The sequence below is a fragment of the Somniosus microcephalus genome, chromosome 14 (assembly GCF_052327205.1).
Source record: "Somniosus microcephalus isolate GS21.2 chromosome 14, FLI_Smic_1.0, whole genome shotgun sequence".
NCBI lineage: Eukaryota > Metazoa > Chordata > Chondrichthyes > Squaliformes > Somniosidae > Somniosus > Somniosus microcephalus.
In genome coordinates, this window is record NC_141000.1 from 113,596,576 (window position 1) to 113,623,655 (window position 27,080).

At 44.8% G+C, this 27,080-nt stretch overlaps 1 protein-coding gene across 1 annotated transcript in view; it reads left to right on the plus strand.

Moving 5' to 3' along the window:
- Window positions 1–27,080, plus strand: part of LOC147107863 (uncharacterized) — a 308,464-nt gene that overhangs the window by 61,364 nt on the left and 220,020 nt on the right. The window contains 5 exon segments of the mRNA XM_086006083.1: window positions 2,283–2,540; window positions 3,307–3,419; window positions 6,955–7,174; window positions 20,264–20,401; window positions 20,500–20,637. Coding sequence (XP_085862209.1) covers window positions 2,283–2,540; window positions 3,307–3,419; window positions 6,955–7,174; window positions 20,264–20,401; window positions 20,500–20,637 — 867 coding nt within the window.

A 27,080-nucleotide genomic window follows, 5' to 3' on the forward strand; every position in this document is an offset into this window, starting at 1 on the left:
GGTGAGACACACACTGATGTGTTCTTCCTCCTCTCCTCCTCCCGCCTCACTCTCTACGGTGCCCTCAGGGACAGGCTGCTCATGTGCTTGCTGATTATCTGAACACATAAAGGCACAAGAGTCGGGTTAAGGTGAGGGGAGGGGGGCAGGAAGGGAGAAATGCATGCATACAGCATGATTAGCTGGAAAGTGCGAACTGCCTGTGGGGTGAGGGGGAAGCGGGATGTGAGAAGAAAGAGTAGGGATGAACATACTGTGTTGTCCCTAAGGGGTCAATGTCGCCAGTGGCCACGGTGCCCACCACCTGGCGCCCAATAATCTGCAGCACTCTATTCTCCAGCGCAGATAGTGGTTGAGTGTTGGCTTGTCCCCCGTCTGTGCACTCCTGTTGTGAGCCACTTTGGCCAGCAAGAGTAAGGAAAGTGTGTGAGTGAGTGTGGAGCAATGTGTTTAGTGATGTGCCTGCCATAGTTGAACAGCTGTCAGTATGTGCAAGGTATGAGCTGTGGGTGTGAGTGTTGGTAGGTAGAGATTGTTGGTGGGTGAGTGCTGAGTGTGTGGTGCTTTGGGCAGTGGGCGAAGACTGTGGTTCAGATGGTGGTATGTAGCATTTATTGAAGCATTCACTCACCCTGACCATCCGAGAGAGGTCGATAAATTTCTTCCTACACTGTGTGTGGGTCCTGGGGACCACAGTGCTGCCCGAGACGTTCTGCGCTACCTCCCTCCACATGGTGCAGAAGACTAGCGGCCTCTTGCCGGGTAGAGCACCGTCCTCCATCTCTCCACAGTGAACACCAACGCCTCCAATGCTTGATCGCAGAATCTGCGAGCTGTCTACCTGGGGCGTGGATCTTCCATCAGTACACTTGGTTCAGTCCTCCGGCTCCTTCTCATTGACCTGCTTCTGCTTGCTGAGGCAGCTGCACAGCCAGCAATGCTGAGAATGAGGTTCTGCATCAACGAACCTCCCCATTAAGTACTGAAAAAGCTGTGGCAATCATGACTTGCGATTAGACTGCACCTGATATTCGTCCACCCTTTGAGCGAAATGCCAACGAGCTTGGGCTTTAAGACTTGAATTAGGACTCCAATCATTTTTTTGAGCAGGAAGTACGAATTTTGCATGCAGTCTAAAGCATTAGCGCTTGGCGCTAATTCTCCAACGTTTCTACTGACGCCGCCCATTCCTGGCCTATAATGAATTTCTAGCCCTTTGAAAGACTTACTTATCTGTAGCGCCCTGTCGTGAATCTTTTTACTTACAATGAATGTAGTAACTCTTGTTAAGTAACCATACACAGCAGTTATTTTGAGTACAGTAAGATGTAATTCTAAGATATATGAGCAATTAATCTATTTTGATGGTATTTGTTGAGGGAGCAGCATTGGTCAGAACATCAGAGAACTCCCTACTCATCTTAAAATCGTGCCATGGAATTTTTAATAACCAGAACAACTTGAATTGGCAGTTTAATGCAAGGATAGCACCTCGAACAATGCAGCACTCCCTCAGTATTTCATTAGTATGTGAACCTACAGTACTGGGGTCGACCTTGAGCGCATAACCATCTGTTTTACAAGTAGCAGTATTAGCAACTGAACCACACTGCCACTTGTAGGGGTGGTATAATTGACTTCAGCACCCTTGCCTAGGAAGGAGAAAATCAGCCATGTTTCCCACTACTAATTGCTATCCAGTGTCTTCTGCTAGGAAGTGCGTGTATATGTGCAGGTTAATATGAGGAGCAACCACTTACTCAAGTTACCAGAGAGCGACCACACATTGACCATGAAAGGGTGAAAGGTTTCTCCTATCCCAGTATGAGTCAGCATTTTCAGGAGTGAAAACTGGAAGAACTGAAACAAGAATGACAGTATTTCAGGTGTGAGATTGAGAGTTACAGGGATAAGTATAAATGGAGGAATTTGATTACTGTATGTAAACGTGAACCATTGGCACTGTGGAAATTCCAGGGAAGGAAAGTGGGCTATTATTATTTAATGTAGCCTTTTGGGGCGAAGGACCACTGCCCTTTTCCTTTTCCATATCTTCTTATGTTTTCCATTATTGTCTAATTTTTTTATCATAATAACAGGAAAAATTCACCACAGTGTATATTCTGATCTATGAACCCAACCCATTCATTGCTAGAGACAACAGTTATTCCTCTCCAGTTCCTTTTCCCAGAAAGTTGTCATATAATGTCATGTCAATGTATTTAAAACAGAACGTACTAAGATGCTGATGCTTGATTATGAAGAAGCTTTTTTTTTTACAGTACCACTGAAGTTCCTTCGTATTATTTTGACAAAGGTGGACAGTGAGGCAATTTCCATTACCTGGGATACTAACAATGCATTCAAAAAGCCTCGTTTCGATGTCACAATCTCCGAGGGGAGTGTCAGTGTGAATAAAAGTCAAACTGAGCAAAAAGCAGCAGATTTTATCCAGCTCGAGCCCAGCATTGAATACGAGATTGCTGTATCAACAAGGACTTGCGGTCAGCAGCAGACAATAGCTAAAACCGTCAGGACGGGTACGTTCACAGGCTTACGCTACGGTTATCTTCCCACAGCGTGTCCCTGCTAACCATTAGTTGTAAAAACAGAGGACACAACATTGGTGTAGGTGCACCAGGTTAATCCAGACTTGGGCTGATTCATCATTTTAAATACTGGTTAACATTGTTTACAGCTTGGATGGGACTCCAGTTCAAACTGGGTGTGCTTGAAGTGTGGAAAAGCTCCTTTATAACATATGTACATTTTCTGCAGTGTTGCACATAATAGTTGATGTAAATTACACTAGGAAGTGGGTGGGGGAAATCCATGGTAGAATAATCATACATGGGTTTTGGAAGGATTGGGCTTGATGGGCTGAATGGCCACTTCTCACCCCGGATTTCTTTACGTTCTTATCGATGGATGAAAAAAAAATTGGACTCTCAATCCCATGATTGTTGCACCTGGCCATGTCCTGAAATATTTAACACAATAGGCTGATTTAACTTCAGTTGTATGCTTTGTTCTCGTCCCAAATTAATCAAACCCTTTCTTAAGTCCAAGCCAAGGTACAGTACAGTAGATTTCACAGTTTGGGGTGCTTAGAGTCAAAGGTGACTACTCCTATCCGCAGGTGACCACAAAAGAGTCTTGTCTCTGAGATTACAATACTGACTCTTGCACAAATAGCCACAGCCTGAGTTACAGCATTTACATTGCCATTAAAACTAAAACTACAGCAACATTAATGAAAATTATGATTAAGATGTTCTCACCAAATAATTTATTTTCTCTCCAAAGTTGCCAATGTACTGGAAGGGTCAACAAGAATTACAAATGTGGAGTTCACAGCAGAACTTAAAGACAAAGAAAGCACGAAATACAAAGAATTTGTAAAGAATTTCACTAATGAAGTAAGTAATTTCTTACAGGATAGGAATAATCGGTCAGAATTATCAAGAAAAGAGAATGTAGAATTAGGTCGATCTGCAGAGGCTTCAATTGTCCTTTATTATGGAGCAGATCTTTCGTTTTGCCTCCTGTGTCAACAAAGTACACGCTGCCATGTGTATATTCTTGCAAATATAAGAACATTCTGTGCTACCTTTTCTACTTGTGTGATTTCCAAATCTATGTTAAAGTAGCTTGCATTGTAGCTGACGGGTGTTTGAATTTCTGGCCAACAGTCCTCACAGCTCATTGCTCTCCTCTATCTGATGCATTTTTTAATTTGTATTTGGATAACAATATACAGTGATAGCAATCACTAAATCATGGGCATTCCATCATAACCTACCCACAGGGCACATTCTATTCAGTGAAGATGGGAAAACAAAAAGCAGGGATGAGTCGGACAAATAGAAGAGCGGGATACACTAGTCACAATTTTATAGGGAAATTTAATGATTAGATATGAGGAATTTCTTCTGATTCTACTTTTTTCTCTTCCATGCTGAGTGGCACATGAGGCAACCCAATTCAATGCTTTTTACATCCAGCTGTTCGTGCTCTGGGTACTTTCTGTAACAAAGACCTTTTGTTGTTCGCCTGACTCACAACTCCCTGCCAGGAGGACTGGCTAGATACGATGGGGGATGGGGTCACCACTTTACTCCCATCAGACGAGAGTGTGCCTCAAAATGGGGTTGGTAACCTTATTCCTCTATTAACACTGCTGAGGAGACCAATGCTTACTGCCGGTCGCCCGCAGCGCTCGCATGCCTCAGGACCCCAATCACCATTTTAGGTCGGAACTGGGCGGAATGTGCGCCGTGGACAATCGGACCAGTTCCGCGGGCGATGGAGCAGAAAAGGCCCAGGCAAGGTCAGTTTGGATTCATTTTTGTGAGGCCTGGAGAAGCAGGAGTCACTGGACCGCTGCCAGCCCGTGACCCTGCCCACCGTGATCGTGAACAACCCACAACCCCCCACCCCCGTACTTACCTTGCTTGGGGCTGGGACAGCCTGATATTGGGAGGCCTCAATCCCATTCGTCACCCTGCGGCTCGCCGGTCCGATCTTAATGAGGGCAGTGCCTCAAAATCGGAGCAGCCTCTTTGACGCGGGTTCGGGCGATCAGCATCTGTGCCTTGCTAATCAGTCTCCCAAAGGTGAAAATTGAGCTCCTATGTGCAAAGCCAAGGGAGAACGACTAATTTTTAAATAATATATAAGTTTTCATATTTAAAACATATATGTGCAATGGATCATTGAAACAATTAAGTCAGTATCAAAGCAATTTTCATTTATAGACTCACCATTAGCAAAATCATGGTATTTTGCTGGTATATTCAAAAGCCAGTGCATCTGGATTAAATTTTGAAAAGATTTCCCAGCTTTGTTGCTGGCTGTTGAAAATGCATTGTGCAATATTTGTAAAAGTGTGTTAATATGTTTGTTGGAATTTTTTTCTGTGTTATTTTAGCATTTATATTAACCAATTGAAAATTAGAAAAATCGTAGCACAGAAGGTGGCCATTCTGCCCATTGCACCTGTGCTGCTGCTAACCCTTCATCTCAAACTGTCTGCTCCATTCCATTTCCCTGCTGTTCCCCATAATAGGTTAGCACCTGTGTTCAAATAGGTAAATTTCATTCATAATTATTTCATACGTTGCCAATATTCTACCGTGTGATATCAACTGAGTGGATAGAATTCCCCCCACCAGCACTAAAACTCCTCATGACTAACCACCTAGAGAAACCAAAGGGTGTGCCATTGATAAGTGAATGCCATCATTGCTGGCAAGACAACAGAGCCAGTTTTCTGCTTCGGCAGAATCCTGGCACATCTTAGTCATGGCAGTAGTTCTAGCACAAGGATTGGTCTCTGAACATGGTGACAGGTTGAGGAAGGAGAAGACTTATTGTCCATCTGGTCTGGTTATCCACAGTATTCTCTTGGTGCATTTGTAATAACCCTAAATCCCATTTGTTGACTAGAACCTGTCTAGGTCCTTCTTGAAACTCATTAAGGTTTCTTGTTCCACCACCTCTTGCCAGCATTGATGGCATTCACTTATCAATGGAACACCCTTTGGTATGTCCATTTCTCTAGGTGATTAGTCATGAGTTTTAGTACTGGTGGGGCACATTCTATTCTGTTCCACATACATACCACCCTTTTAGTAAAACAGTTTCTCCTGCATTTCCTATTTTCCTCTGTTGCCCTTAATTGGTAAAAATGACCGCTTGTTCAAATTTTGTATGGGCTAGAAGAGCTTACATGGATCCAATTTGTTCAAACCTGGCCGATATTTCATTCTCTACCTGTTTTACTGGAGAGTGTGTCTCGGGCTGTGGTAGAATACTGGATGCAGCAAGCCTGCATCACCTGCTACAGAGGCCTCAGGCTGGGTGGCAAGTTAAAAAACAATAGTTTTTTTATAAAGTGCTTTGGCATATTTAACTGATCAGGATTTCCACCTATTTCCACCTCTGTAACATTACCCGTCTCCGCCCTTGCCTCAGCCCGTCTGCTGCTGAAACCCTCATCCATGCTTCTGTTACCTCTTGGCTTGACTATTCCAGCGCACTCCTGGCTGGCCTCCCACATTCTACCCTACGCAAACTTGAGATCATCCAAAACTCGGCTGCCCGAGTTCTAACTCGCACCAAATCTTATTCACCCATCACCCCTGTGTTCGGTGACCTACATTGGCTCCCGGTTACGCAACGCCTCGTTTTCACAATTCTCATCCTTGTTTTCAAATCCCTCCATGGCCTCGCCCCTCCCTATCTCTGTAATCCCTTTCAGCCCCACAACCCCCCGAGATAGCGGCGCTCCTCTAATTCTGCCCTCTTGAGCATCCCTGATTATAATAGTTCAACGATACCTCTGGAATTCCCTGCCTAAACCTCTCCGCCTCGATACCTCTTTTTCCTCCTTTAAGACGCTCCTTAAAACCTACCTCTTTGACCAAGCTTTTGGTCACCTGCCCTAATTTCTCCTATGTGGCTTGGCGTCAAATTATTTTGTCTTTTAATACTCCTGTGAAGCGCCTTAGCACGTTTTACTAAGTTGTTGTTTAAAACTTAAATACCCTTCACCAGTGCCCCAACTACATGGGAGGCCAAGAACACGCTGGCATTCCTAGGCACAACGTTTGAGCAGGTGATGGAAAATGTGTCACGCGAGTGTTACAATACACCTGCCCAGATGTGGGTGGAGGTAATGTACGACCACTGTCACTTACAGAGGAAAATGCTCGAAGCGGTGTGGAAAAGAACAACTTTTCAACTCACAGACGAAAGTGCTGCCAACTGAAACAAAGCTGGCACTGAGCAGGGCTGGGCACCCCACCTACGGCAGGCCTTTGATTACAGCCTGACTGTGGGAAGCCTTGTCTTTTTGAAACTTCCAATATTAAGAGTCTTTTAGCGATATCATGTTCCACGGGGAGAAAAATGAGACAAATGTTAGAAATGGATTTCTGTTTTCTATTTCAGGTGGTAAACGGATTTAATCCAAGTTTCCAGCAATTAATCAGGAGTGGAAAAATGAGAATTGAAGTTACATCTATTAAGCCAGGCAGTGTAGTTATGGCTTTTAACATTATAGTGTCAACCAATGTGACTGTCCCTACAACCAGGGTAATAGAAGCGTTCACTGAATCTTTAAACAACAGTCAACAGTTCAAGGTAGACCTTCAGAACACAAGCATTGCAGGTAAGGAATTCCAACACAAGCATTTCAACCACTGGCCTTATAGGACTTTGCAAATATCTAGAAGAATGTATTTTTTAGATTGAATAGGCTAAATGAAAGGCCAACGCCCATCGTTCAGGACACCATCAAGGCTAAAAAGTGTAAAAAAAAAGGCAAAGTTCACTCATGGTTGGGTGACGCCAAGATTGGCTTTAAAAGCCCAAAGATGTCAAGAGGACCTTAAACCTGAAGTAAAGAGTTCTGCAGTTTTGGCAGAGAATGAACTAGGGTAGGAGATGGTCCAATGTGGCCTGATTCCAACACACTGATTTTGCAGGGAGGAGGAAGAGTGTGTAAGGCCTGACTAATGTTTAGTTTGGTGGCCAAATTGACAAGGTTTAATTGAAAGAAACCTGATCCTGTGAGGCCAAATTCCAGAATTAAAACAATCAGCACAACGTAACAATTCAGCTGCATCATACTCACCAGCTCAGGGGCTTGCTGTTGCCTAGAATGGATGGTCAGTGGCAGACAAGACTCAGAAATCCAGTTTAAAAAACTTTTTAAAAATGTAAAATGTGAAGTTTTTTATACTTTAACTTTTGTGAGGAGCTAGAGCACTGTCCAAAATTATATCAATTTTCAGTGCCTAGTTATGCCCTCTTCAGGCGAATACTCTGGAAGAGTGACGTATCAGTAAAATAAATCACAGCATCATGAATTGCATCAAATAATGTAAGGAATGTAAATACAGTCTATGGTGGATGCGATCAGTGGTTCTGATTTGGAAAATGATTCTTTCTGAATATATTCCACCATTGATATCAACATAAAACCTCTGAAGCCCTTAGGTTTTGTTGCGCTCTGAAATGCCTATGCCAAACCATCCTAACACATTAATGATTCTGTTGGAAATAGAGAGCATGGGAAATATACCTGCCAGGCTTACAAGTCCTCTAGCACACAGCTAATGGCCATAATTCTGACTTATTTTCTTCCCCAGCACTAACTCCGCCAACCATGAGCTCAACGTTAACCTGCACTGGGTGGCTTTGCTGACACTTTTCCACTCCAGGTTCCCGTTCTTCTCTGAATCTTCTGTACTTGCTTTGACTGCTTTTTGTTTCAGATGTCCTCCCTGAATGCTGCCGCTTCCTAATAGCTGTTATTTTCCTTTGCTTAGACTGCAAGTAAACTTTCCATGACAAGATTAGCACTTCCAATATTCCAAAAAAGCCTAGCCTTTCGGATGCTCAAGTATTTGCTGAAATTTGGCCTCACCAAATGCCAATCCTGAGGAATGAAGCACATTTCTCCTTTTCACACTGTGTTGGTGCTACTCATTTCCAGATATGATATAACACGATCAGATTTTGAACAACTCTCCCTCTACTCTGCCCTAACAACAGAAGATGATTACTGGTGGTCTCTGTGTGTTAGTAACTTTGTAAACAGAGTGGTGAAGTATTCTCATTGCTATTTTCAACAAAATCGCTCAAACATTGGTGGCCGTGCCTTCTGTTGCCTCGGCCCTAAGCTCTGGAATTTCCTGCCTAAACCTCTCCACTTCTCTACCTCTCATTCCTCCTTTAAGACGCTCCTTAAAACCTACCTCTTTGACCAAGCTTTTGGTCATCTGCCCTAATTTCTCCTTATGTGGCTCGGTGTCAATTTCTTTTGTCTTATAATACTGTGAAATGCCTTGGGACATTTAACTACGTTAAAGGCGCTATATAAATACAAGTTGTTGTTGTTGTAAAATGGTAAAGAAAATAACAGTAATAAATAGCATTCCGTTTGAATTAGCAGACATAGAAAATATACCCGCCAGGTTGATGAGGTTTTGAGTACAAAGCAACCGAACAAAATTTTTCCTCAGTCTGTCTTAAACCTGACCCAGAAAAGCACTGTGTGAATGTTTCCATATACTACTCCTTTTCTCAAAGTATCTCTGAATGAGATTCTCAATTTAATGGCAGTTTGTGCCACATTGTCGACAGTTTTATGAACGGGACTTGCACCTGTTGGAAACTGGATTGTAACTGCAAAGACTCATTTCCTTTTGAGGTCTTGCAACCTCAAGAGTGTGTAGGAAAAACCTTAAAGCTGGATTGAAGCCCAAGCCTGAAAGTGATGGGATAATGTTCTGACCATCCAGCAACCATGAACTAAAGAAAGAACTTGCATTTTTATAATACGTGTCCGACACCCCAAAGTGCTTCACAAAGTGTAGTTGGAGTTGTTATGTAGGAAAACACAGCTGCCAATTTGCACATAGGAAGGACCCACAAATCTTCTTCTTAGGCAGTCCCTCGGGAACTGAGGATGACTTGCTTCCACGCTAAAAATGAGTTCTCAGGTAACTGATGAGTCCAATGCGGGACCTACAGTCTCTGTCACAGGTGGGGCAGACGGTAGTTGAAGGGGTGGGTGGGTGAGGTGCTTGGGTTGACGTGCGCTCCTTCCGTTGTTTGCGCTTGGCTTCCGCTTGATCCCAGCGAAGAGACTCGTGGTGCTCGGCGCCTTCCCGGACGCTTCTCCTCCACTTTGTGCAGTCTTGGGCCAGGGATTCTCAGGTGTCGGTGGGGATGTTGCACTTTTTCAAGGAGGCTCCGAGTAGTGCGTTCTTTTGGGAGTCTCGTTGATGTGCCTCAATGGGCCCGAGATCCGTTAACGGACAATTGTACCGTGCAGTAACCCAGAATGGTCGATGTCTGGGTTTTATCAGCCATAGAGATGGTACCCCGAGTAGGGACCACCTTTAGGGAGAGTTGTTGTGCCAGTTCAGGGTGGATAAAACTCTCCGTGCTTCCACTGTCAATTAAACATTTAACCCCGCACCCGTTTACCTCGATGTCCACCATTGATTTGGATAGCGGGTGCGGCCTGGTCTGGTCCACTGTGACCGATGCCACTGTAGGGCCCTGATCGAGACAAGATGGCGTCCATGCTGTCTGCTCATAAGATGGCGGACCCCACGAGGTCGGGCAAGATGGCGTCCAAGATGGCCGCTCCCACGACGCACACGCGGCGGTGGCGGGTTTTCCAGCGGGGTTCCCTCTGCACACCTTCCCAAAGTGCCCCTTCTTACCGCACTTAAAGCAGGTGGTGCCTTTCACCGGGCATAGGTTTCTGGTGTGCTTTGGCTGCCCGCAGAAGTAGCAGTTGGGTCCCCGACGCGTCGCGGCTGTCGTAGGGCTTCTGGGGGGAGAGCGGGGCCCCGACGGTGTCGGGCTGCCGGGCGGGGAAGATGCCTTCCAAGATGGCGGTGCCCTTGGTGCACACGTGGCCGCGTGGACGGCGCGGGCTGAAGAGTAGGCGTCCGAGTTTCTCTGGGCCACATCCAGGGATCGCGCTGTGTCCGCAGCCTGTTTCAGGTCCAATCACGTTTTTTCCAGCAGTCTCTGCCGGATGTAAGTGGAGCTGAGGCCTGTGATAAAGGCATCGCGAACAAGCTCGTCAGTGTACACTGCGGCTTTTACATCTTGGCACTTGCAGTCTTTGCCAAGCGTTTTCAGGGTGCCTAGGAACTCCTCCACCGATTCCCCAGGTTGCTGTGCGTGAGTAGCGAGCAGATGCCTAGCATACACCTCATTCGTAGGCTGCTGGTAATGCGCCTTTAAGATGTCGCAGGCGGCGGGGTACGTGTCGGCGTCTTGGATGAGGGGGTAAACCCGGTGGCTTACCCAATTCCGCAAAATTCCGAGTTTCATACTCGCAGCGTCCGTAGCGCCTTTGACGGCTGCGGAATTGTCCAGGAAGAATTCCATACACATAAACCAGTGTCCGAAGCGTGCCGATGCGTCCGAAGCATGCTGGTCCAAATCCAAACGTTCGGGTTTCAAGAGTTGATCCATTGTGTTGAAAATTAAGTCAATAAAATTGATGTGCCTCAATAAATCCGAGACTCGATGTTAGCGAAACAAAACAAGGCTTTTATTGACTTAGAAGGTAACACACAGGAGAGAGGTATCTTCCATCCAGAGCTCTGCCGTACTGGATGTGCTGCAGGCTGGGCCAGCTTACATAGGGGCCAGGTATGGGCGGAGCCCTACACATAGTACAATACAATGGGCCAGGTATGGGCGGAGCCCTACACATAGTACAATACAATGGTGAGGAAACGGAACAGAGGTAAGGGAAGTGAAACTGAAACCAACCACAGTCACAGGCAGTGATGAATGGAATATTTCATCACACTCGTATTGGGCATGCGGATGATGTGGCCCGTCCATCGGAGCTGATCGAGTGTGGTCAAAGCTTCGATGCTGGGGATGTTGGCCTGAGCGAGAACACTGATGTTGGTGTGCCTATCCTGCCAATGGATTTGCAGGATCTTGCGGAGGCAGCATTGGTGGCACCTCTCCAGTGCTTTGAGGTGCCTGCTATAAATGGTCCATGTCTCTGAAGCATACAGGAGGGTGGGTATCACTACTGCTCTGTAGACCATGAGCTTGGTGCTGGGTTTGAGGTCCTGGTCTTCAAGCACTCTCTTCCTCAGGCGACCGAAGGCTGCACTGGCACACTGAAGGCGGTGTTGGACTTTGTCATCGACGTCTGCCCTTGTTGACAGTAGGCTCCCGAGGTATGGAAAGTGGTTCATGTTGTCCAAGGCCTCATCATGGATTTTGATAATGGGGAGCAGTATTGTGTGGCGGGGGCAGGTTGGTAGAGGACCTTTGTCTTATGGCTGTTTAGTGTAAGGCCTATGCTCTCGTATACTTCGGTGAAGATGTTGACCATGGTTTGGAGTTCAGCCTCAGAGTGTGCGCAGACACAAGCGTTGTCTGCATACTGTAATTCAATGACAGAGGATGGGATGACCTTGGATCTGGACTGGAGGTGACGGAGGTTGAACAATTTCCCGTTTGTTCTGTAGATTATCTCCACTCCAGCGGGGAGCTTACTGAGGGTGAGATGGAGCACTGCAGCCAGGAAGATTGAGAAGGGCGTTGGTGGGATGACACAGCCTTGCTTGACCCCGGTCCGTACGTGAATTGGGTCTGTGGTGGGTCCATTGGTCAGGATCACGGCTAGCATGTCACCGTGAAGCAGGTGGAGGATGGTGACAAACTTTTGAGGGCAGCCGAATTTGAGGAGGACACTCCATAATCCCTCATGGTTGACGGTGTCGAAGCCCTTTGTGAGATCAAAGGAGGCCATGTACAGCGGTTGGCGCTGTTTCCTGCATTTCTCTTACAGTTGCTTCGCGTTGAAGATCATATCCATTGTGCCCCTTAGTAGGCGGAATCTGCATTGCGTCTCTGGGTGGAGCTCTTCAGCCACTGTGAGAAAGCGATTGAGGAGGATTCTTGTAATGACTTTCCCTGCGGCACACAGCAGGGAGACTCCTCTGTATTTACCGCAATCGGACTTGTCACCTTTCTTGAAGATGGTCACGATTACGGCGTCTCTGAGATCCCCTGGCATGCTCTCCTCCTTCCAAATAAGAGAAATTAGTTCATGTATTTGCACCAATAGTGCTTCTCCGCCATGTTTTAGCGCCTCGCATTGGGATAAATGACCAGACAGTCTCTTCCAGTTGTGTTAGATGAGGGATGAATGCAGCCAGGACATCGGAAAAATATCCCTTCTTCAAATAGTGCCATGGGATCTTTTATTTCTACTTTAATAAGTAGATGATGTCTTCCCTCAACATTTACAAAGTTACAAACTATTTGCAGCACAGAAACAGGCCACTCAGCCCAACAGGTCCATGCCAGTGTTTATGCTCCACACGAGCCCCTTCCCATCCCTTTCCTTCAAACACCATCAACATATCCTTCTATTCCTCTCTCTCTCATGTGCTTATCTAGCTTCCCCTTGAATACATCTATGCTATTTGCCTCATGTACTCCATGTGGTCGCGAGTCCCCCATTCTAACCATTCTGTGGGTAAAGACATTTCTCCTGAATCCCTTATTGACGTTATTAGTGACTATCTTATGTTTATGTATCCTAGTTCTGGTCGCGCCTGCAAGTAGAATCATCTTCTCTATGTCTACCGTATCAAACCCTTTCATAATCATGAAGACCTCTGTAGGTTACCCCTCAGCCTTCTATTTTCTACAGAGAAGAGCCCCAGACTTAACTGAGAGGTGTAACCTCTCAATTCTGGTATCATCCTTGTCAATCTTTTCTACACCTTCTCTAGTGCCTGTACATCCTTTTTAAAATGAGTCCAGAACTCCTAGTGTGGGCTAACCAAGGTTCTATACAAATTTAACATAACTTCTCTGCTTTACAATTCCATGGAATGTCAGCTGTGGCTCAGTTGGTAACACCCTTGCCTCTGAATCCTAAAGGTTGTGGGCTCAAGTCCCACTCCAGAGACTTTGGCACAAAAATCTAGGTTGACATTAGAGTGCTGCACTGTCGGAGATGCTGTCTTTTGGATGAGACGTTAAACCGAGGCCCCGCCTGCTCTCTCAGAGCAAAATAAAAGATCCTATGGCACTATTTCCAAGAAGAGCAGGGGAGTTATCCACAGTGTCCTGGCCAATATTTATCCCTCAATCAACATCACTAAAACAGATTATCTGGTTATTATCACATTGCTGCTTGTGGGAGCTTGCTGTGCATAAATTGGCTGCCGCGTTTCCTACATTACAACAGTGATTACACTTCAAAAAGTACTTCATGGGTTGTAAAGCAATTTGGGACGTCCGGTGGTTGTGAAAGGCGCTATATAAATGCCAGTCTTTCTTTCTTTTTATGGGGTTATTTTGGTGAAAGAGTGAAAACTGCTAAATGGGTGTTGTGCCAATAAGATATGCCTGTTTGAAAGTCTGGTATTAGCATGCAATTTTGGGTCTAATCGCTGATTACCATAATATAAACTTGCCTGGAGGTGCTAAATCAGACAACTGCAGGTTTAGCACTCAATCGCTGATTAGGCACAATTTTCGTGGAGCAGTATATTTGGACTCCACTCAACCACTTCCATTGAAGGTGTGGAGTGGCCTGGCTGACACACAGCGGCAGATTTCAGGATGTCTCCGGGACCGAGGGAGAGGGTGCACAGGTTCTTGGATGTGGCACTGGAGGTCCTGATGGAGGTCCAGAGGAGGAGGGAAGTCCTGTACCCAGAGGGGGAAAGGAGTCCACCTCGCCCTACTGTTCCTCCAGTCCCTCTCTCCTGCAGCAATGGGTTCTCCCCTGCCTGGCCTCATGTCCTCCTCCCATTCCTCCTGCAGACCAAGGGGGACCCCTAGCAAGATGCCGATGACAAGCACTTCCTTTCTGCTGGTGACTCCTAAAAGGTGTCCAATAAGCTAGAGTAGCATAGCACTTACTCTTTTTAGGTGAAGTCCTCAGTGAGTTTCTGGAATAAATCTTGATAGTGTTGATGAAGTCTTGCCCAAGTGTCCCAGAAAGTCTCCCAATGTGTTTCAAAACTCCTATTCAAACCTTCAGCAGCAAGTGAACAGTAAATGATAATATACCTTTAAGTAGCGCTCCAAATTCTCTGCAATGACCTGTTTCCTCCAAGTCAGCTGGTCGCTATTAGGAGAGGGCGTTCGGTCAAGCACTATCCACCAAAATACTGTGCAGCTTCGTTAATGAGCACTAGCAGGCAATTTAAGTGGCAACCAGCCCCTTAACCATCCTTTGAGCAGCCGGTCCTATCTCAAGCTTCAACTCCTTTACCAAGATGGTGTCTTGTGCAAAACGCAGGCTAAAGCGGCGTTTCAGCTTAAGATTCCATCTTTGCCACCTCAGAGGCTCTTTAGCGCCAAATGTATCAGTGGAAAACCTCTCCCCATATCCCTAGAAATGATCCCCAGTGCTTTGTTTGCTTTTTTTGCTTTTTTTATGATCTTATTAACCTGTGTCGCTACTTCTAGTGATTTATGCATCTGAAATATTGGCAAGGACACCAGGACAACTCCAATGTTCTTCTCTGAATGGTGCCATGAGATTTTTTATGTCCACCTGGGAAGTCCCTTGAACTTTAATTTATCGTCTCATCTGAAAGATGTCACCTCTGACAGTGCAGCACTCCCTCTGCACTGCACTGAAATGTCATACTGGATGGGGGCTTGAATGCGTAACCTACTGATTCACAAATGAGAGAGCTCCCACTGAGCCAAGGCTGACGCCATCTGACTACGATATGAAAATAGTACTAACTGTTTCACGGTGACTTAACACATTTGCCCAGGAACCGTTTTATTTTTGTAGAGTACAGAAATAGGAAGATAGAGCAGATGAATGCGTGGCTGGAGAGATGGTGTAGGAGGGAGGGCTTTAGATTCCTGAGGAATTGGAACCATTTCTGGGGGAGGTGGGACCTCTACAAGCCAGACGGGTTGCACCTCACCGGGAACGGGACCAATATCCTCGCGGGAGGGTTTGCTAGTGCTGTTGGGGAGGGTTTAAACTAGCTTGGCAGGGGGATGGGGACCTAAGTATAGAATCAATAGGGAGGGAAGAAAAATTGGAATTGGAAAACAAAAATGCAGGAAGTAAATTGGAAGGACAGAGGAATCAAGGGCTAGATAGTAGGCAACAAGGAGGCTTGCCTGTACTAAATGGTATATACTTCAATGCAAGGAGTATAGCGAACAAGGCAGATGAGCTGAGGGCACAGGTAGATACTTGGGACTATGATATTATAGCTATTACACAGACGTGGCTGAAAGAGGGGCAGGTATGGCTCAGAATTCCTGGTTACAGGATTTTCAGACGGGATAGAGAGGGAGGTAAAAAGGGAGGGGGGGTCGTGGTATTGATTAAAGAAACTATTACAGCTGTGAGGAGGGATGATATGTTGGAGGGATCATCAAACGAGGCCATATGAGTCGAATTGAAAAACAAAAAAGGGGCAATCACACTGCTGGGAGTGAACTACAGACCCCCAAACAGCGAGAGGGAGATAGAAGAGCAAATACAGGAAACTTTGTGCTATCCGGCACCCACGGGACCGAGCTGCTGCCATTGCCTAAAAAGTGCCGTACTCTCCAGAGTTAATGTTGAGACATACGGATGTTCTTATCTCCGTATTTGACAACAGACACTGTTGCTTAGCAACAGCTTCTAAACACTCGGGTGTGGCTCTAAAGTTCTGTAGCTGAAGCTGTTGCTATAGCTACAGACCTTGCACAGCTTGACTGTTCAAACAAAGCAAAAAAAACAAACAAAAAGAATTAAAAACGGCTGCTGATTTTTGCCAGTGGCTCCAGATTGCCGGATAGCTCACCTCCGGATAGCACAAAGTTTCCTGTATGTAGACAAATTTCTGAGAAGTGCAAAATCTATAGGGCAGTAATAGTAGGGGATTTCAACTACCCCAATATTAACTGGGATAAAATTAGTGTGAAGGGTATAGAGGGTGTGGAATTCCAAAAATCCATCCAGGAGAACTTTTTTAGCCAGTATGTAGCAAGCTCAACAAGGGAGGGGGCGGTTCTGGACTTATTTTTAGGGAAAAAGCTGGGCAGGTGAAAGGCATATCAGTGGGGGAGCATTTTGGTGCCAGTGACCATAATTCTCTTAAATTTGAGGTAGTTATGGAAAAGGACAAGGATAAACCAGGAATAAAAATTCTAAATTGGGGAAAAGTAAATTTTGCTAAGCTCAGAGGAGATTTAGCCATAGTGGACTGGAAAAAGTGTCAGAGCATTGGGAGGTTTTCAAGGAGGAGATCCGGAGGGTTCAGACCAAATATGTGCCCTTAAAGAAAATAGGTGGGACTAACAAATCTCGAGCCCCCTGGATGTCTAGGGACATACAGGGTAGGATAAAGAAAAAAAAGGATGCATATGACAGATACCGAGGGCTAAATACTCCAGAATCTTTAGAGGAGTACAGAAAGTGCAGGGGTGCAATTAAAAAGGATATTAGGAAAGCAATGAGAAAGCATGAAAAATTCTTGGCAAGTAAAATCAAGGAAAACCCAAAGATGTTTTATAAATATAGTGAGAATAAGAGGATAACTAAAGAAAGGGTAGGGCATATTAGAGATCATGAGGGTAATCTGTATGTGGAGGCGGGAGACGTCGGTAGGGTTCTTAATGAATGCTTTGCTTCTGTTTTCACGAAGCAGATGTTGCTATCGGGAGGGAGGAGTGTGAAATACTAGATGAAATAAACATAGAGAGAGAGGAAGTATTAAGGGGTTTAGCAGCTTTAAAAGTGGATAAATCCCCAGGCCCGGATGAAATGTATCCCAGGCTGTTAAGCGAAGCAAAAGAGGAAATAGCAGAGGCCCTGACCATCATTTTTCAATCCTCTCTGGCTTCAGGTGTGGTGCCGGAGGACTGAGGGCTGCTAATGTGGTACCCTTGTTTAAAAAGGGAGAAAAGGATAGACCGAGTAATTACAGGCCAGTCAGCATAACCTCGGTGGTGGGATAATTATTGGAAAGAATTCTGAAGGACAGGATAAATCTTCATTTAGAAAGACACGGATTAATCAAGGATAGTCTGCACGGATTTGTTAAGGGAAGGTCGTGTCTGACAAACTTGATTGAATTTTTTGAGGAGGTAACAAGGAGGGTAGATGAGGATAGTGCATTTGATGTAGTGTATATGGACTTTAGCAAGGCTTTTGATAAGGTTCCACATGGCAGACTGATCACGAAGTTAAAAGCCCATGGGATCCAGGGCAAAGTGTCAAGTTGGATTAAAAACTGGCTCGGAGACAGGAAGCAGAAGGTAATGGTTGATGGGTACTTTTGTGACTGGAAGGCTGTTTCCAGTGGGGGTCCGCAGGGCTCAGTACTGGGTCCCTTGCTTTTTGTGGTATATATCAATGATCTGGACTTGAATATATGGGGTATGATTAAGAAGTTTGCAGATGATACTAAAATCGGCTGTGTGGTTGATACTGAAGAAGGAAGCTGTAGACTGCAGGAAGATATCAATAAATTGGTCAGGTGGGCGGAACAGTGGCAAATGGAATTCAATCCGGAGAAGTGTGAGGTAATGCATTTGGGGAGGGCTAACAATGAAAGGGAATACACATTAAATGGTACGACACTGAGTAGTGTAGAGGAACAAAGGGACCTTGGAGTGCATGTCCACAGATCCCTGAAGGTAGCAGGCCAAGTAGATAAGGTGGTTAAGAAGGCATACGGAATGCTTGCCTTTATTAGCTGTGGCATAGAATACAAGAGCAGTGGGGCTAGTTAGGCCTCAGCTAGAGTACTGCGTGCAGTTCTGGTCACCACATTACAGGAAAGATGTGATTGCACTAGAGAGGGTACAGAGGAGATTTACAAGGATGTTGCCAGGAGTAGAGAATCTTAGCTATGAGGAAAGACTGGATAGGCTGGGTCTGTTTTCCTTGGAACAGAGGAGGCTGAGGGGAGACCTTATTGAGGTGTATAAAATTATGAGGGGCCTAGATAGAGTGGATAGAAATGACCTATTTCCCTTAGCAGAGGGGTCAAAAACCAGGGGGCACAGATTTAAAGTAATTGGTGAAAGGCTTAGCGGGGATTTGAGGGGTAATTTCTTCACCCAGAGGGTTGTGGGGGTCTGGAACTCACTGCCTGAAAGAGCGGTAGAGGCAGGAACCCTAACCACATTTAAAAAGTACTTGGATGTGCACTTGGGATGCTCTAACCTGCAGGGCTACAGACCAAGAGCTGGGAAGTGGGATTAGGCTGGATAGCCCTTTGTTGGCCGGCGGGACACAATGGGCCGAAATGGCATCCTTCCGTGCTGTAACTTTCTATGATTCTATGATTCTAGATCTAAGAGTTAGAAGATGATGGCCTGGAATTTGCGGTCAGCAGTGAAGCAAAGCCGTTCACTGCTGGCCCTGAAGTACGCTCCGCAAAGGGATCTCGCAATCCCTGTGTCGAGTACTTTGGGTTTTCTGACCTACCATTCAATTCAACAAAACTTAATGAGGATCCCCTTGTTCAAACTGCTGTGACGTCAATAGGCTGTCTAAGCAGCCAGTCAAATGGCAGAATTCTCACAGACTGTTAAAACTACAGTTACACTGTAGTGGGGAATTCAACAGGGTACTCAGAAGTTTTCATCAGTTTCACTTGGCCAGAAATTCGGGTCCCCACGGGTGAATACATGCTGGATACTCACGCGTAGGCCCAGCAAAAGTGCCGGTTTCGTGCATGCACTGCGCATGCGCGGGAAACCGGAACTTCCGTTCCCTTAAACGAAGGGGTTCACAGGTCGAACGCGTGCGCTGGAGAGACAGCGCGTACACCTGGAACTTTCATTTTTTTTACACGTTTCTCCAGGAGGGTAAGTCTCCAGTAGTTACGCTTTTAAAAAGCAGTCGCAAGGCCTGCTTTTAACAAGGTAAGTGGTGAACTAAGTAAAAGTAAAACATTTTTTTCCACAGGTTTATTATTTTTAAATACTTTAAAGAAAGGAAGGTTTATTTTTAGCCCCGTTAAAAACTGTAATTAATTTTTTCAAAAATTTAAATTATTGTTTAAAATAGTTATTTTATGTAATTTATAGTTATTTTAAAAATGTGATTTAAAAAAAAATGTATTTGAAGTTTTTGTTATGTTTTGGGGCCGAACTCTATTCATAGATTTGACAGGTCTTCCTGTCAAATCTATGAATAGAGATTCCCTGCTACGATTGGCTCTCCATGGCCCACGTGATCCCAGGGGACACTTCGAACTAACTGCGCCCCTGGGATACGCAAGCACTGCGCGCCGGCAGTTGGAGCAGGCCCAGGATCGGAATCCCACGCGGGCCCACAGCACAACGGCCGGCGCACTAGGTAAGTGCAGGTCGGGGGCTTGCACCCGCGGGAAGCCTCCGACCCGAATTGCTGGCCCAATGATTTACGAGATTTCACTGATTGCCGGCTCTTTGGGGAGGGGTGGGCGGGAGTGGTGGATGGTGGGGGCGGTGACAGAGCAGCCAGTTTCGGAGCTGTCATTGACAGACCGCAACTTTGGGATTTCCGCCTGCGCAAGTGCCGAATCCCAAACTTACGGTCAATTTCAAAGGCAAATGACGATGAACGCTGACAGTTCACCGTCATCCCGATCGCAAATTCCAGGCCGACATGTACCTTGGAGTAAAGTAAGGAAAGAGGGGTCACATGAAACTCCATTATTTATTAGTTGTTTTCAAATCGAATCAATTTTCTAACACATATCTGCTCTTACTACAGAAAGAGACAGCTGCCAGCCAGGGCTGAATGACTGTTCAGGTAATGGAACTTGTATAAGATTGAATGCAACTTACACCTGTCAGTGTAATGCTGGGTTCACAGACACAAGCCCCAATACACCTGGAAGAACATGTGAAGGTAGGATATTGCCTGGGTTTAACAAGACTTTAATTCATTGGGTTAAAGTAACTTTTGCTCCAAGTGATTGTTTTTAAAAAATCTAATTCTTGTTTCAGATGTTGATGAGTGTCAGACTGGGAACAACACGTGCTCTGATTTTGCTGCCTGCACGAATACCCCAGGGAATTACTCCTGCAGCTGTTTCCAGGGAATTATGGAGACCAATCCGGCAAACCCAGGAACACAGTGCAAAGGTAAAGATCTGAAGTGTTTAAACCAGGAATGATGGGATAGTATGGAATGTTAAAAGTATAAAAGGCACAATTGTGATGGGAGTGGGGGGGTGGGTGGGTGGAGTTGGGGTTGCAATTTATGTCAGATCCCAGATCTCCCAAGGCATCAAGGGGTTTGGGGAGAGAGCGGGACTATGGTATTGAGATAGAGGATCAGCCATGATCATATTGAATGGCGGAGCAGACTCGAAGGGCTGAATGGCCTATTCCTACTCCTATTTTTCTATGTTTCTATGTTTCCATCCCACTTCAGAAATTCCATAAATCTTGAGCCTGCAAAAGCAGGAGTTTCTTCTGCCAGCCCCAGTTATGTGGAACCAGCAGTTTAGCGGTGTGTCTGTGGGGGGATGGGTGGGGTTCCTGTCTTTTCCCTGGAATTCTACCCAAAGTTCCCCTGATATGCCCAATGCGATTTGCATCTGCTGAGAGCAGTCATAGGTCCTGTTCTGGGCTTAGCGATAGCCCCAGTACGTAAACAAAAAACGTTAACTGATCCCAGGGGAATTGATTACCATTGCAAGTCAGAGAAAAAGTTGTCTAAATATTTTGCCAGGAATTGCTCTATTCCAGTGGTCTTATTGACCCAACTCGGTTGGCATCTCCACTAAAATAGCAAAGAGTTAAATTTTGGATGAACATATTAAGCATTTGTACCCTGATATCCCAATGGATAATTTCAAGACTGATGTTTTTATTGAGGAATAATGCATTTCAGGGTGATTTTGAAGTGTGTGATATATAGGGGTAGATTTTCTTAAACTTTAGACTCCAAACCACTCCATTTTGCAGCTCACACACGGCTGATAAATCTCCATATATATTGCAATAGAAGAGCTTTATCATTCTATTACTAATGTTATTTTACTAGAATTTTCATTTTATAAATAATTTCTGCATATTAAAAATCAGATGGTAGCTTCTGTTGACCTCTGACTGTGATGCGCTAGCGAGATCATAAGCACAGCGGGGTGATTTCCCACATTCTCTCTTTGTAGCAGAAGAACAAACATTCTGACCAATATTCCATTGGGGTCATTTTTTGATTGCCCTTGTGGTGGGAGCCTTGCCTACTGGGAGCACATATCAAAAATTTGGGCATGATTTTCTGACCATTAATTTTTAAATGGTTGAAAATTGCACACAGCGTGCACCTAAATTTCTCATATGCACACCCATATGAAGCTCCCTGCTGGGAGCATTAAGTCGGAAAATTAAATCTCATATTTTAACACGCTATGCAGTATTTGTTTTCTAATTGTGATTTTTGCAGGTACCCTCAGCTCCCCTTTTCTTTCTGTGCCTCCATTATTCCACTGTCTACTATGGAACTGGGACTCAAGTCTTCAAACTTTGATTGGCTTAAAACTTGCTCCATTATTTTCAGCCAAATAGGTCGCCTGAAGATTGATGTTTGACCTGTTTGGAGTCATGTGGTCAAACCTATGCTGGACTATAACCTCGGCCCCTGTATTTATTTTCTCACATGGTAGTTGTTAATGATGCTGCCATCATCATTCACACCTCATCTACAGTCATCTTTTGTTTCTTCCCATTACCATCTCCTCTTGCCTCGCACCATCATCCCTTTTGTCTTTCAATCTCTCCTGCCTTCCATCCTATCACAGACCTTCCCTTTGTTCTTTCCTCCCCTCCTCCCTGCCTCCACTTAAAAATCTCTCTTCTCTAACCTTTTCCAGTTCTGACGAAGGGTCCCCGACTCGAACCGTTGACTTTGTCTCTCTCTCTCCTCGGTGCTGCCTGACCTGCTGAGTGTTTCCAGCATTGTCTGTTGTTATTGCTGTTTTTTACTTGTTGACCAGAGACATGCTGAGTTCTTGACCAATGTTATAAATCTCATCATCAAGAAACTTGTTATGAAATAACGCTGGACGGCCAGCTGGTGGCGCCATCCAATGAGTATAAATACTCGGGTGTGGGCCCCAGCTTGCCAGGGACATTTTGTAAAACAAGGAGCTAGTGAAATACAACTAGACCTCCATGTTCTGAAACAAGTTGATTAAAGCCTTGCTTTATACTCAAACCAAGTGAGTAGTGAGTTTTATTACGTCAACCACTACCTTGTGGGTGACTCTGGGAACTGTGTGCCATCAAAGGAATTATATCAGTAGCAGTACTATAGGAGTTTACTCGGCTCTCTTTATACCTAAGACTGGAATTAACAAATACCTCAGAACATAGGCTTGTTACAAAAGACTTTAAAGGGGCCGTAAGTACAAGATAGTTACTAATAAATCCGTAGGGAAATAAGGAGAAATGTCTTTACTCAGAGAATGTGGAACTTGCTACCACAGGAAGTGGTTGAGGACAATAGCTTAGATGCTTTCAAAAGGAAACTAGGCGAGCACATGAGAGAAAAGGGAATCGAAAGATATGCTGAAAGGCTGAGATGAGGTAGGTGGAATGGGAGGAGACTTGCATGGAGTATAAACACCAGCACAGATTAGTTGGGCTGAATGGCCTGTTTCTGTGCTGTATATTCTATGCGATTGTATGTAATTCTATGTAAAAGAGAAGAGGCATGGCAATCCCTTAAAAGCTGCTAGGCCAGATATCTTCAAGTGTTTGTAAAAAAATGCAAAATAATGATATAAGCATATGATTTAATGATGCTATTTGCATGATAATATTGTAATTTTCATCACAAAATATTATTACAACACACAGGTATGGTATCATCATAACGATTAAGATATTTTGTCCTTCACAGCTCTTCCTCTTCAAACAAATACTGACCAAAATCTAGGGAATCCATAAGGCCCATCTAGCTGATCCTTTCATAAAGATCTACAGTTTGCCCCATCACGTCACCAAACTGCCTCAAGAATGACTCCAGTGTTTGTTCTTTCACCGCCCTACCCGGAAGTTCATTCCGAGTCTTCTTAGTCTGAAAAAGTGCTTCCTGACAGCAGTCTTGAACTTGCCATTTACCAATTTAAACCTATATTCCCATGTCCTACAGTGAAAGCTTAAATAGTGAAACAGTGCCCAGTGTCAACCCTTTCTACTCTAATTAGTATCTAATATAGTCCCATAGGGTCCCTTGTTATTTAGTTCCTTTCAAGAATGAAGAGTCAAAGTTTATCTCGGCACTAGGGATCAGACACACATATATTAAATGAATGCTACTATAATCGTGAACAACCGTTTAAAAAAAGGCCTCTCATCTATGAAGAAGTGTTTGTATTGCGATAACCACTGACTCTGGAAGAGAATTCTTGCTCAGTATTGACTTACGATTATTTTTATTTACCTACAGATCCTAGTACTTGTTTCATCAATAAGAGCGATATCTGTGCTTTGTCTAACTGCACGCTGTTTACAGCCAGTGACTGCAACAGTAAGTGCTTTTACTTCTCTGGTCATTCTCTGTGATACAATCCAGATATTCTCCTACACCCATTCCCATTGTCTCTAAGTTTCCTCCTTACTTTAAGTGTTTAATGTGAACATGACACAACCACTACAGCAACATTATTGAGATATTATGAACGAAACACATTCCCCCCTACAAACTTTCGGTATCATTAGGGGCTGGTTGCTATAACCAAGGAAGGTGGGCTATCTGTTAACGAGGACTCGAAGACCTACTTATTGATTGTTATATCCGAGTAGTAAGGTCCAAATAACGATATAAGTGAGACTTCAGGAACTCAAAACTTTACTTTTAATTACACAGATTAGGAGAGAACATAGCTATTACAGCTACAGGCATGCACTTCTAATTCTACTGCACGAGCAAACCAACATGGAGGATGTTATGAGTCATTCTACCCATAATGCAATTTTACCTTAAGACTAGTAAATATAATCCCTTTGCATTTGTCTCCTTCTGGTGGATAACTTAAGCATTACATCCGAGATTACTATATCCCCCCCCCTCTTAAGTTACAACAATTCTTAACAACATTCTTAAAAAGTCCATAAGGAAACTCCTTTAACAATAGTCCATCCTGAACAATCTAGCAGGTCGTTATCAATCGCTCTGGTGGCTTGTGAGACCTTGTTGAACGTCTTACAGTCAAGTCCCTGCTTAGTTGTGGTAGAGCCACCTGCTGCTCTTGAGCAGTACTCAGAGTATCTGACTCTGCTACGATGGTTTCCTCTTGATTAAGGGGTCCAGGTGTAACTGCCTCTGTTCGTGGTGCTGGTACCACCAGTGCATTTGGATAACTGGGGACCAACTTGTCCTTCAACCTTTCCTCTGGAACCTCCAGTTCGATCTCCCGTTGTCTGGTCAGTATCTGATCCACATGTCTGCGTACTACCTGACCAGTTCCCAGCATGACCTTATATGAAACTGGACCAGTCATTGAATCTATGATGCCAGGAATCCATTTTGGACCATAACTGAAATTCCTGATAAGGACCGCATCTCCTACTCCAAACCTGTGGCTCTTTGTCCTTCTGTCATGGTTCTCCTTTTGTTTGAACTGTCGGTTTTCCACCTTCCTTTTTAGATCTGGGTGAACCAGGTCAAGAGTGGAGTGTAGTCGACGTCCTAACAATAACTCAGCAGGAGAGAGTCCTGTGGTAGATTGAGGTGTTATTCTATAGCTGAACAGAACTCGTGACACCTTTGCTGTCAAACTCCCTTCTGCACTTTTTTTCATCATCTCCTTAAATGTTTGTACGGCTCTCTCCGCAAGTCCATTTGAAGACGGATGATATTGAGCTGAAGTCACGTGTACTATGCCATTGTTTCTCATGAACTCTTTTGTTTCTGTACTCACAAAACACGTGGCATTGTCACTTACTACGATCTCCGGTATCCCTTGATTACTAAAACTCCTACGTAGGCAGTTTATAGTAACAGTAGATGAAGCAGAATTTACAGGATACACATCCATCCATTTGGAATGTGCATCGATGATTATGAGGAACATCTTTCCCATGAATGGACCCGCATAATCTACATGTAATCTCCTCCATGGTTTATCCGGCCACTCCCAGGGGTGGAGTGGAGCCGTTGCCGGTGCCTTCCTGTGTTCTTGACAAGTGCTGCATGTCTTGACAAGATTTTCTACCTCCTCATCTAGCTTTGGCCACCACAAGTAACTCCTTGCCAAGGCTTTCATGCGCGAAACTCCAGGATGACACTGATGCAGTTGCACTAGGATAGACTGTCGTGCTGGCTGTGGAATAATCACTCGAGCTCCCCACAACACGCAACCATCCTGCACACTCAGCTCTGTCTTCCTGACACTGTAAGGTGTGAAATCAGTCCCTTCCGGATGGTGTGGCCAACCCCTCATTACATATTCTCGGACTCTAGACAGTACTGGATCTTTACCTGTCCATGTCCTTACTTGTTCTGCAGTCACAATTGCCATGTCCGTGTCCTCCAACATCAAAACTCTGTCCTCTGGAGCTGCACGGATAGGTGTACCTGGTAATGGAAGACGGCTCAAGGCATCTGCGTTCCCATGGTACTTGCCCACTTTGTAAACGATGACATACTCATATGCCCTCAACGTCACTGCCCATCTCTGGATTCGGGGTGACACCATCTGTGGTACTGCTTTCATCTCATTGAAAAGAGATAGAAGAGGTTTATGATCGGTGCATATGATGAATTTCCTGCCATATATGTACTTATGAAACCTCTGTAACCCAAACATTACTGCTAATCCCTCTTTATCTAACTGGGAATAGTTTTTTTCTGCTGGGGTCAGAGTTCGAGACATAAACCCAATCGGTCTTTCAGTTCCATCTTCCATACAGTGTGAAAGAACTGCCCCCACCCCGTAAGGTGAAGCGTCACAAGAAAGAATGATGTCTTTCTCTGCATTGTAGTGCACCAGCACATCCGAGGATAGCATCAGTTTCTTGGACTGTTCAAATGAAACCCTCTGTTCCTCCTCCCACTGCCACTGTGTCTCCTTACGCAGTAGTTTGTGAAGAGGTGCTAACACTGTTGACAAGTTTGGCAAAAACCTGTTATAATAGTTTAGCAGTCCCAGGTAAGCTTTTAACTCAGTCACATTTGTAGGATCTGGTGCCTCCTGCAGTGCTTTTACCTTCTCCTTGATTGGATGGAGCCTTGTGGCGTCCACTCTGTGTCCCAGGAACACGGCCTCATTCCCCATGAAAGTACACTTACTTCTCTTGAGCCGTAACCCAGCCTTATCCAATCTTAGTAGTACCTCTCTCAGAGTGCTCAGATGCTCCTGGTCGGTTCTTCCCGTCACCAGAATATCATCCAGATAGATGGAAACATGTGGAATCCCTTGCAGTACACCCTCGATAGTTCTCTGGAAGATAGCTGGACTAGATGAGACACCAAATGGCAAGCGGTTATAGGTAAACAAACCCTTGTGTGTGTTTATGGTTACATACTTCTTGGATTCCTCATCTAGCGTAATCTGCAAGTATGCATGACTCAT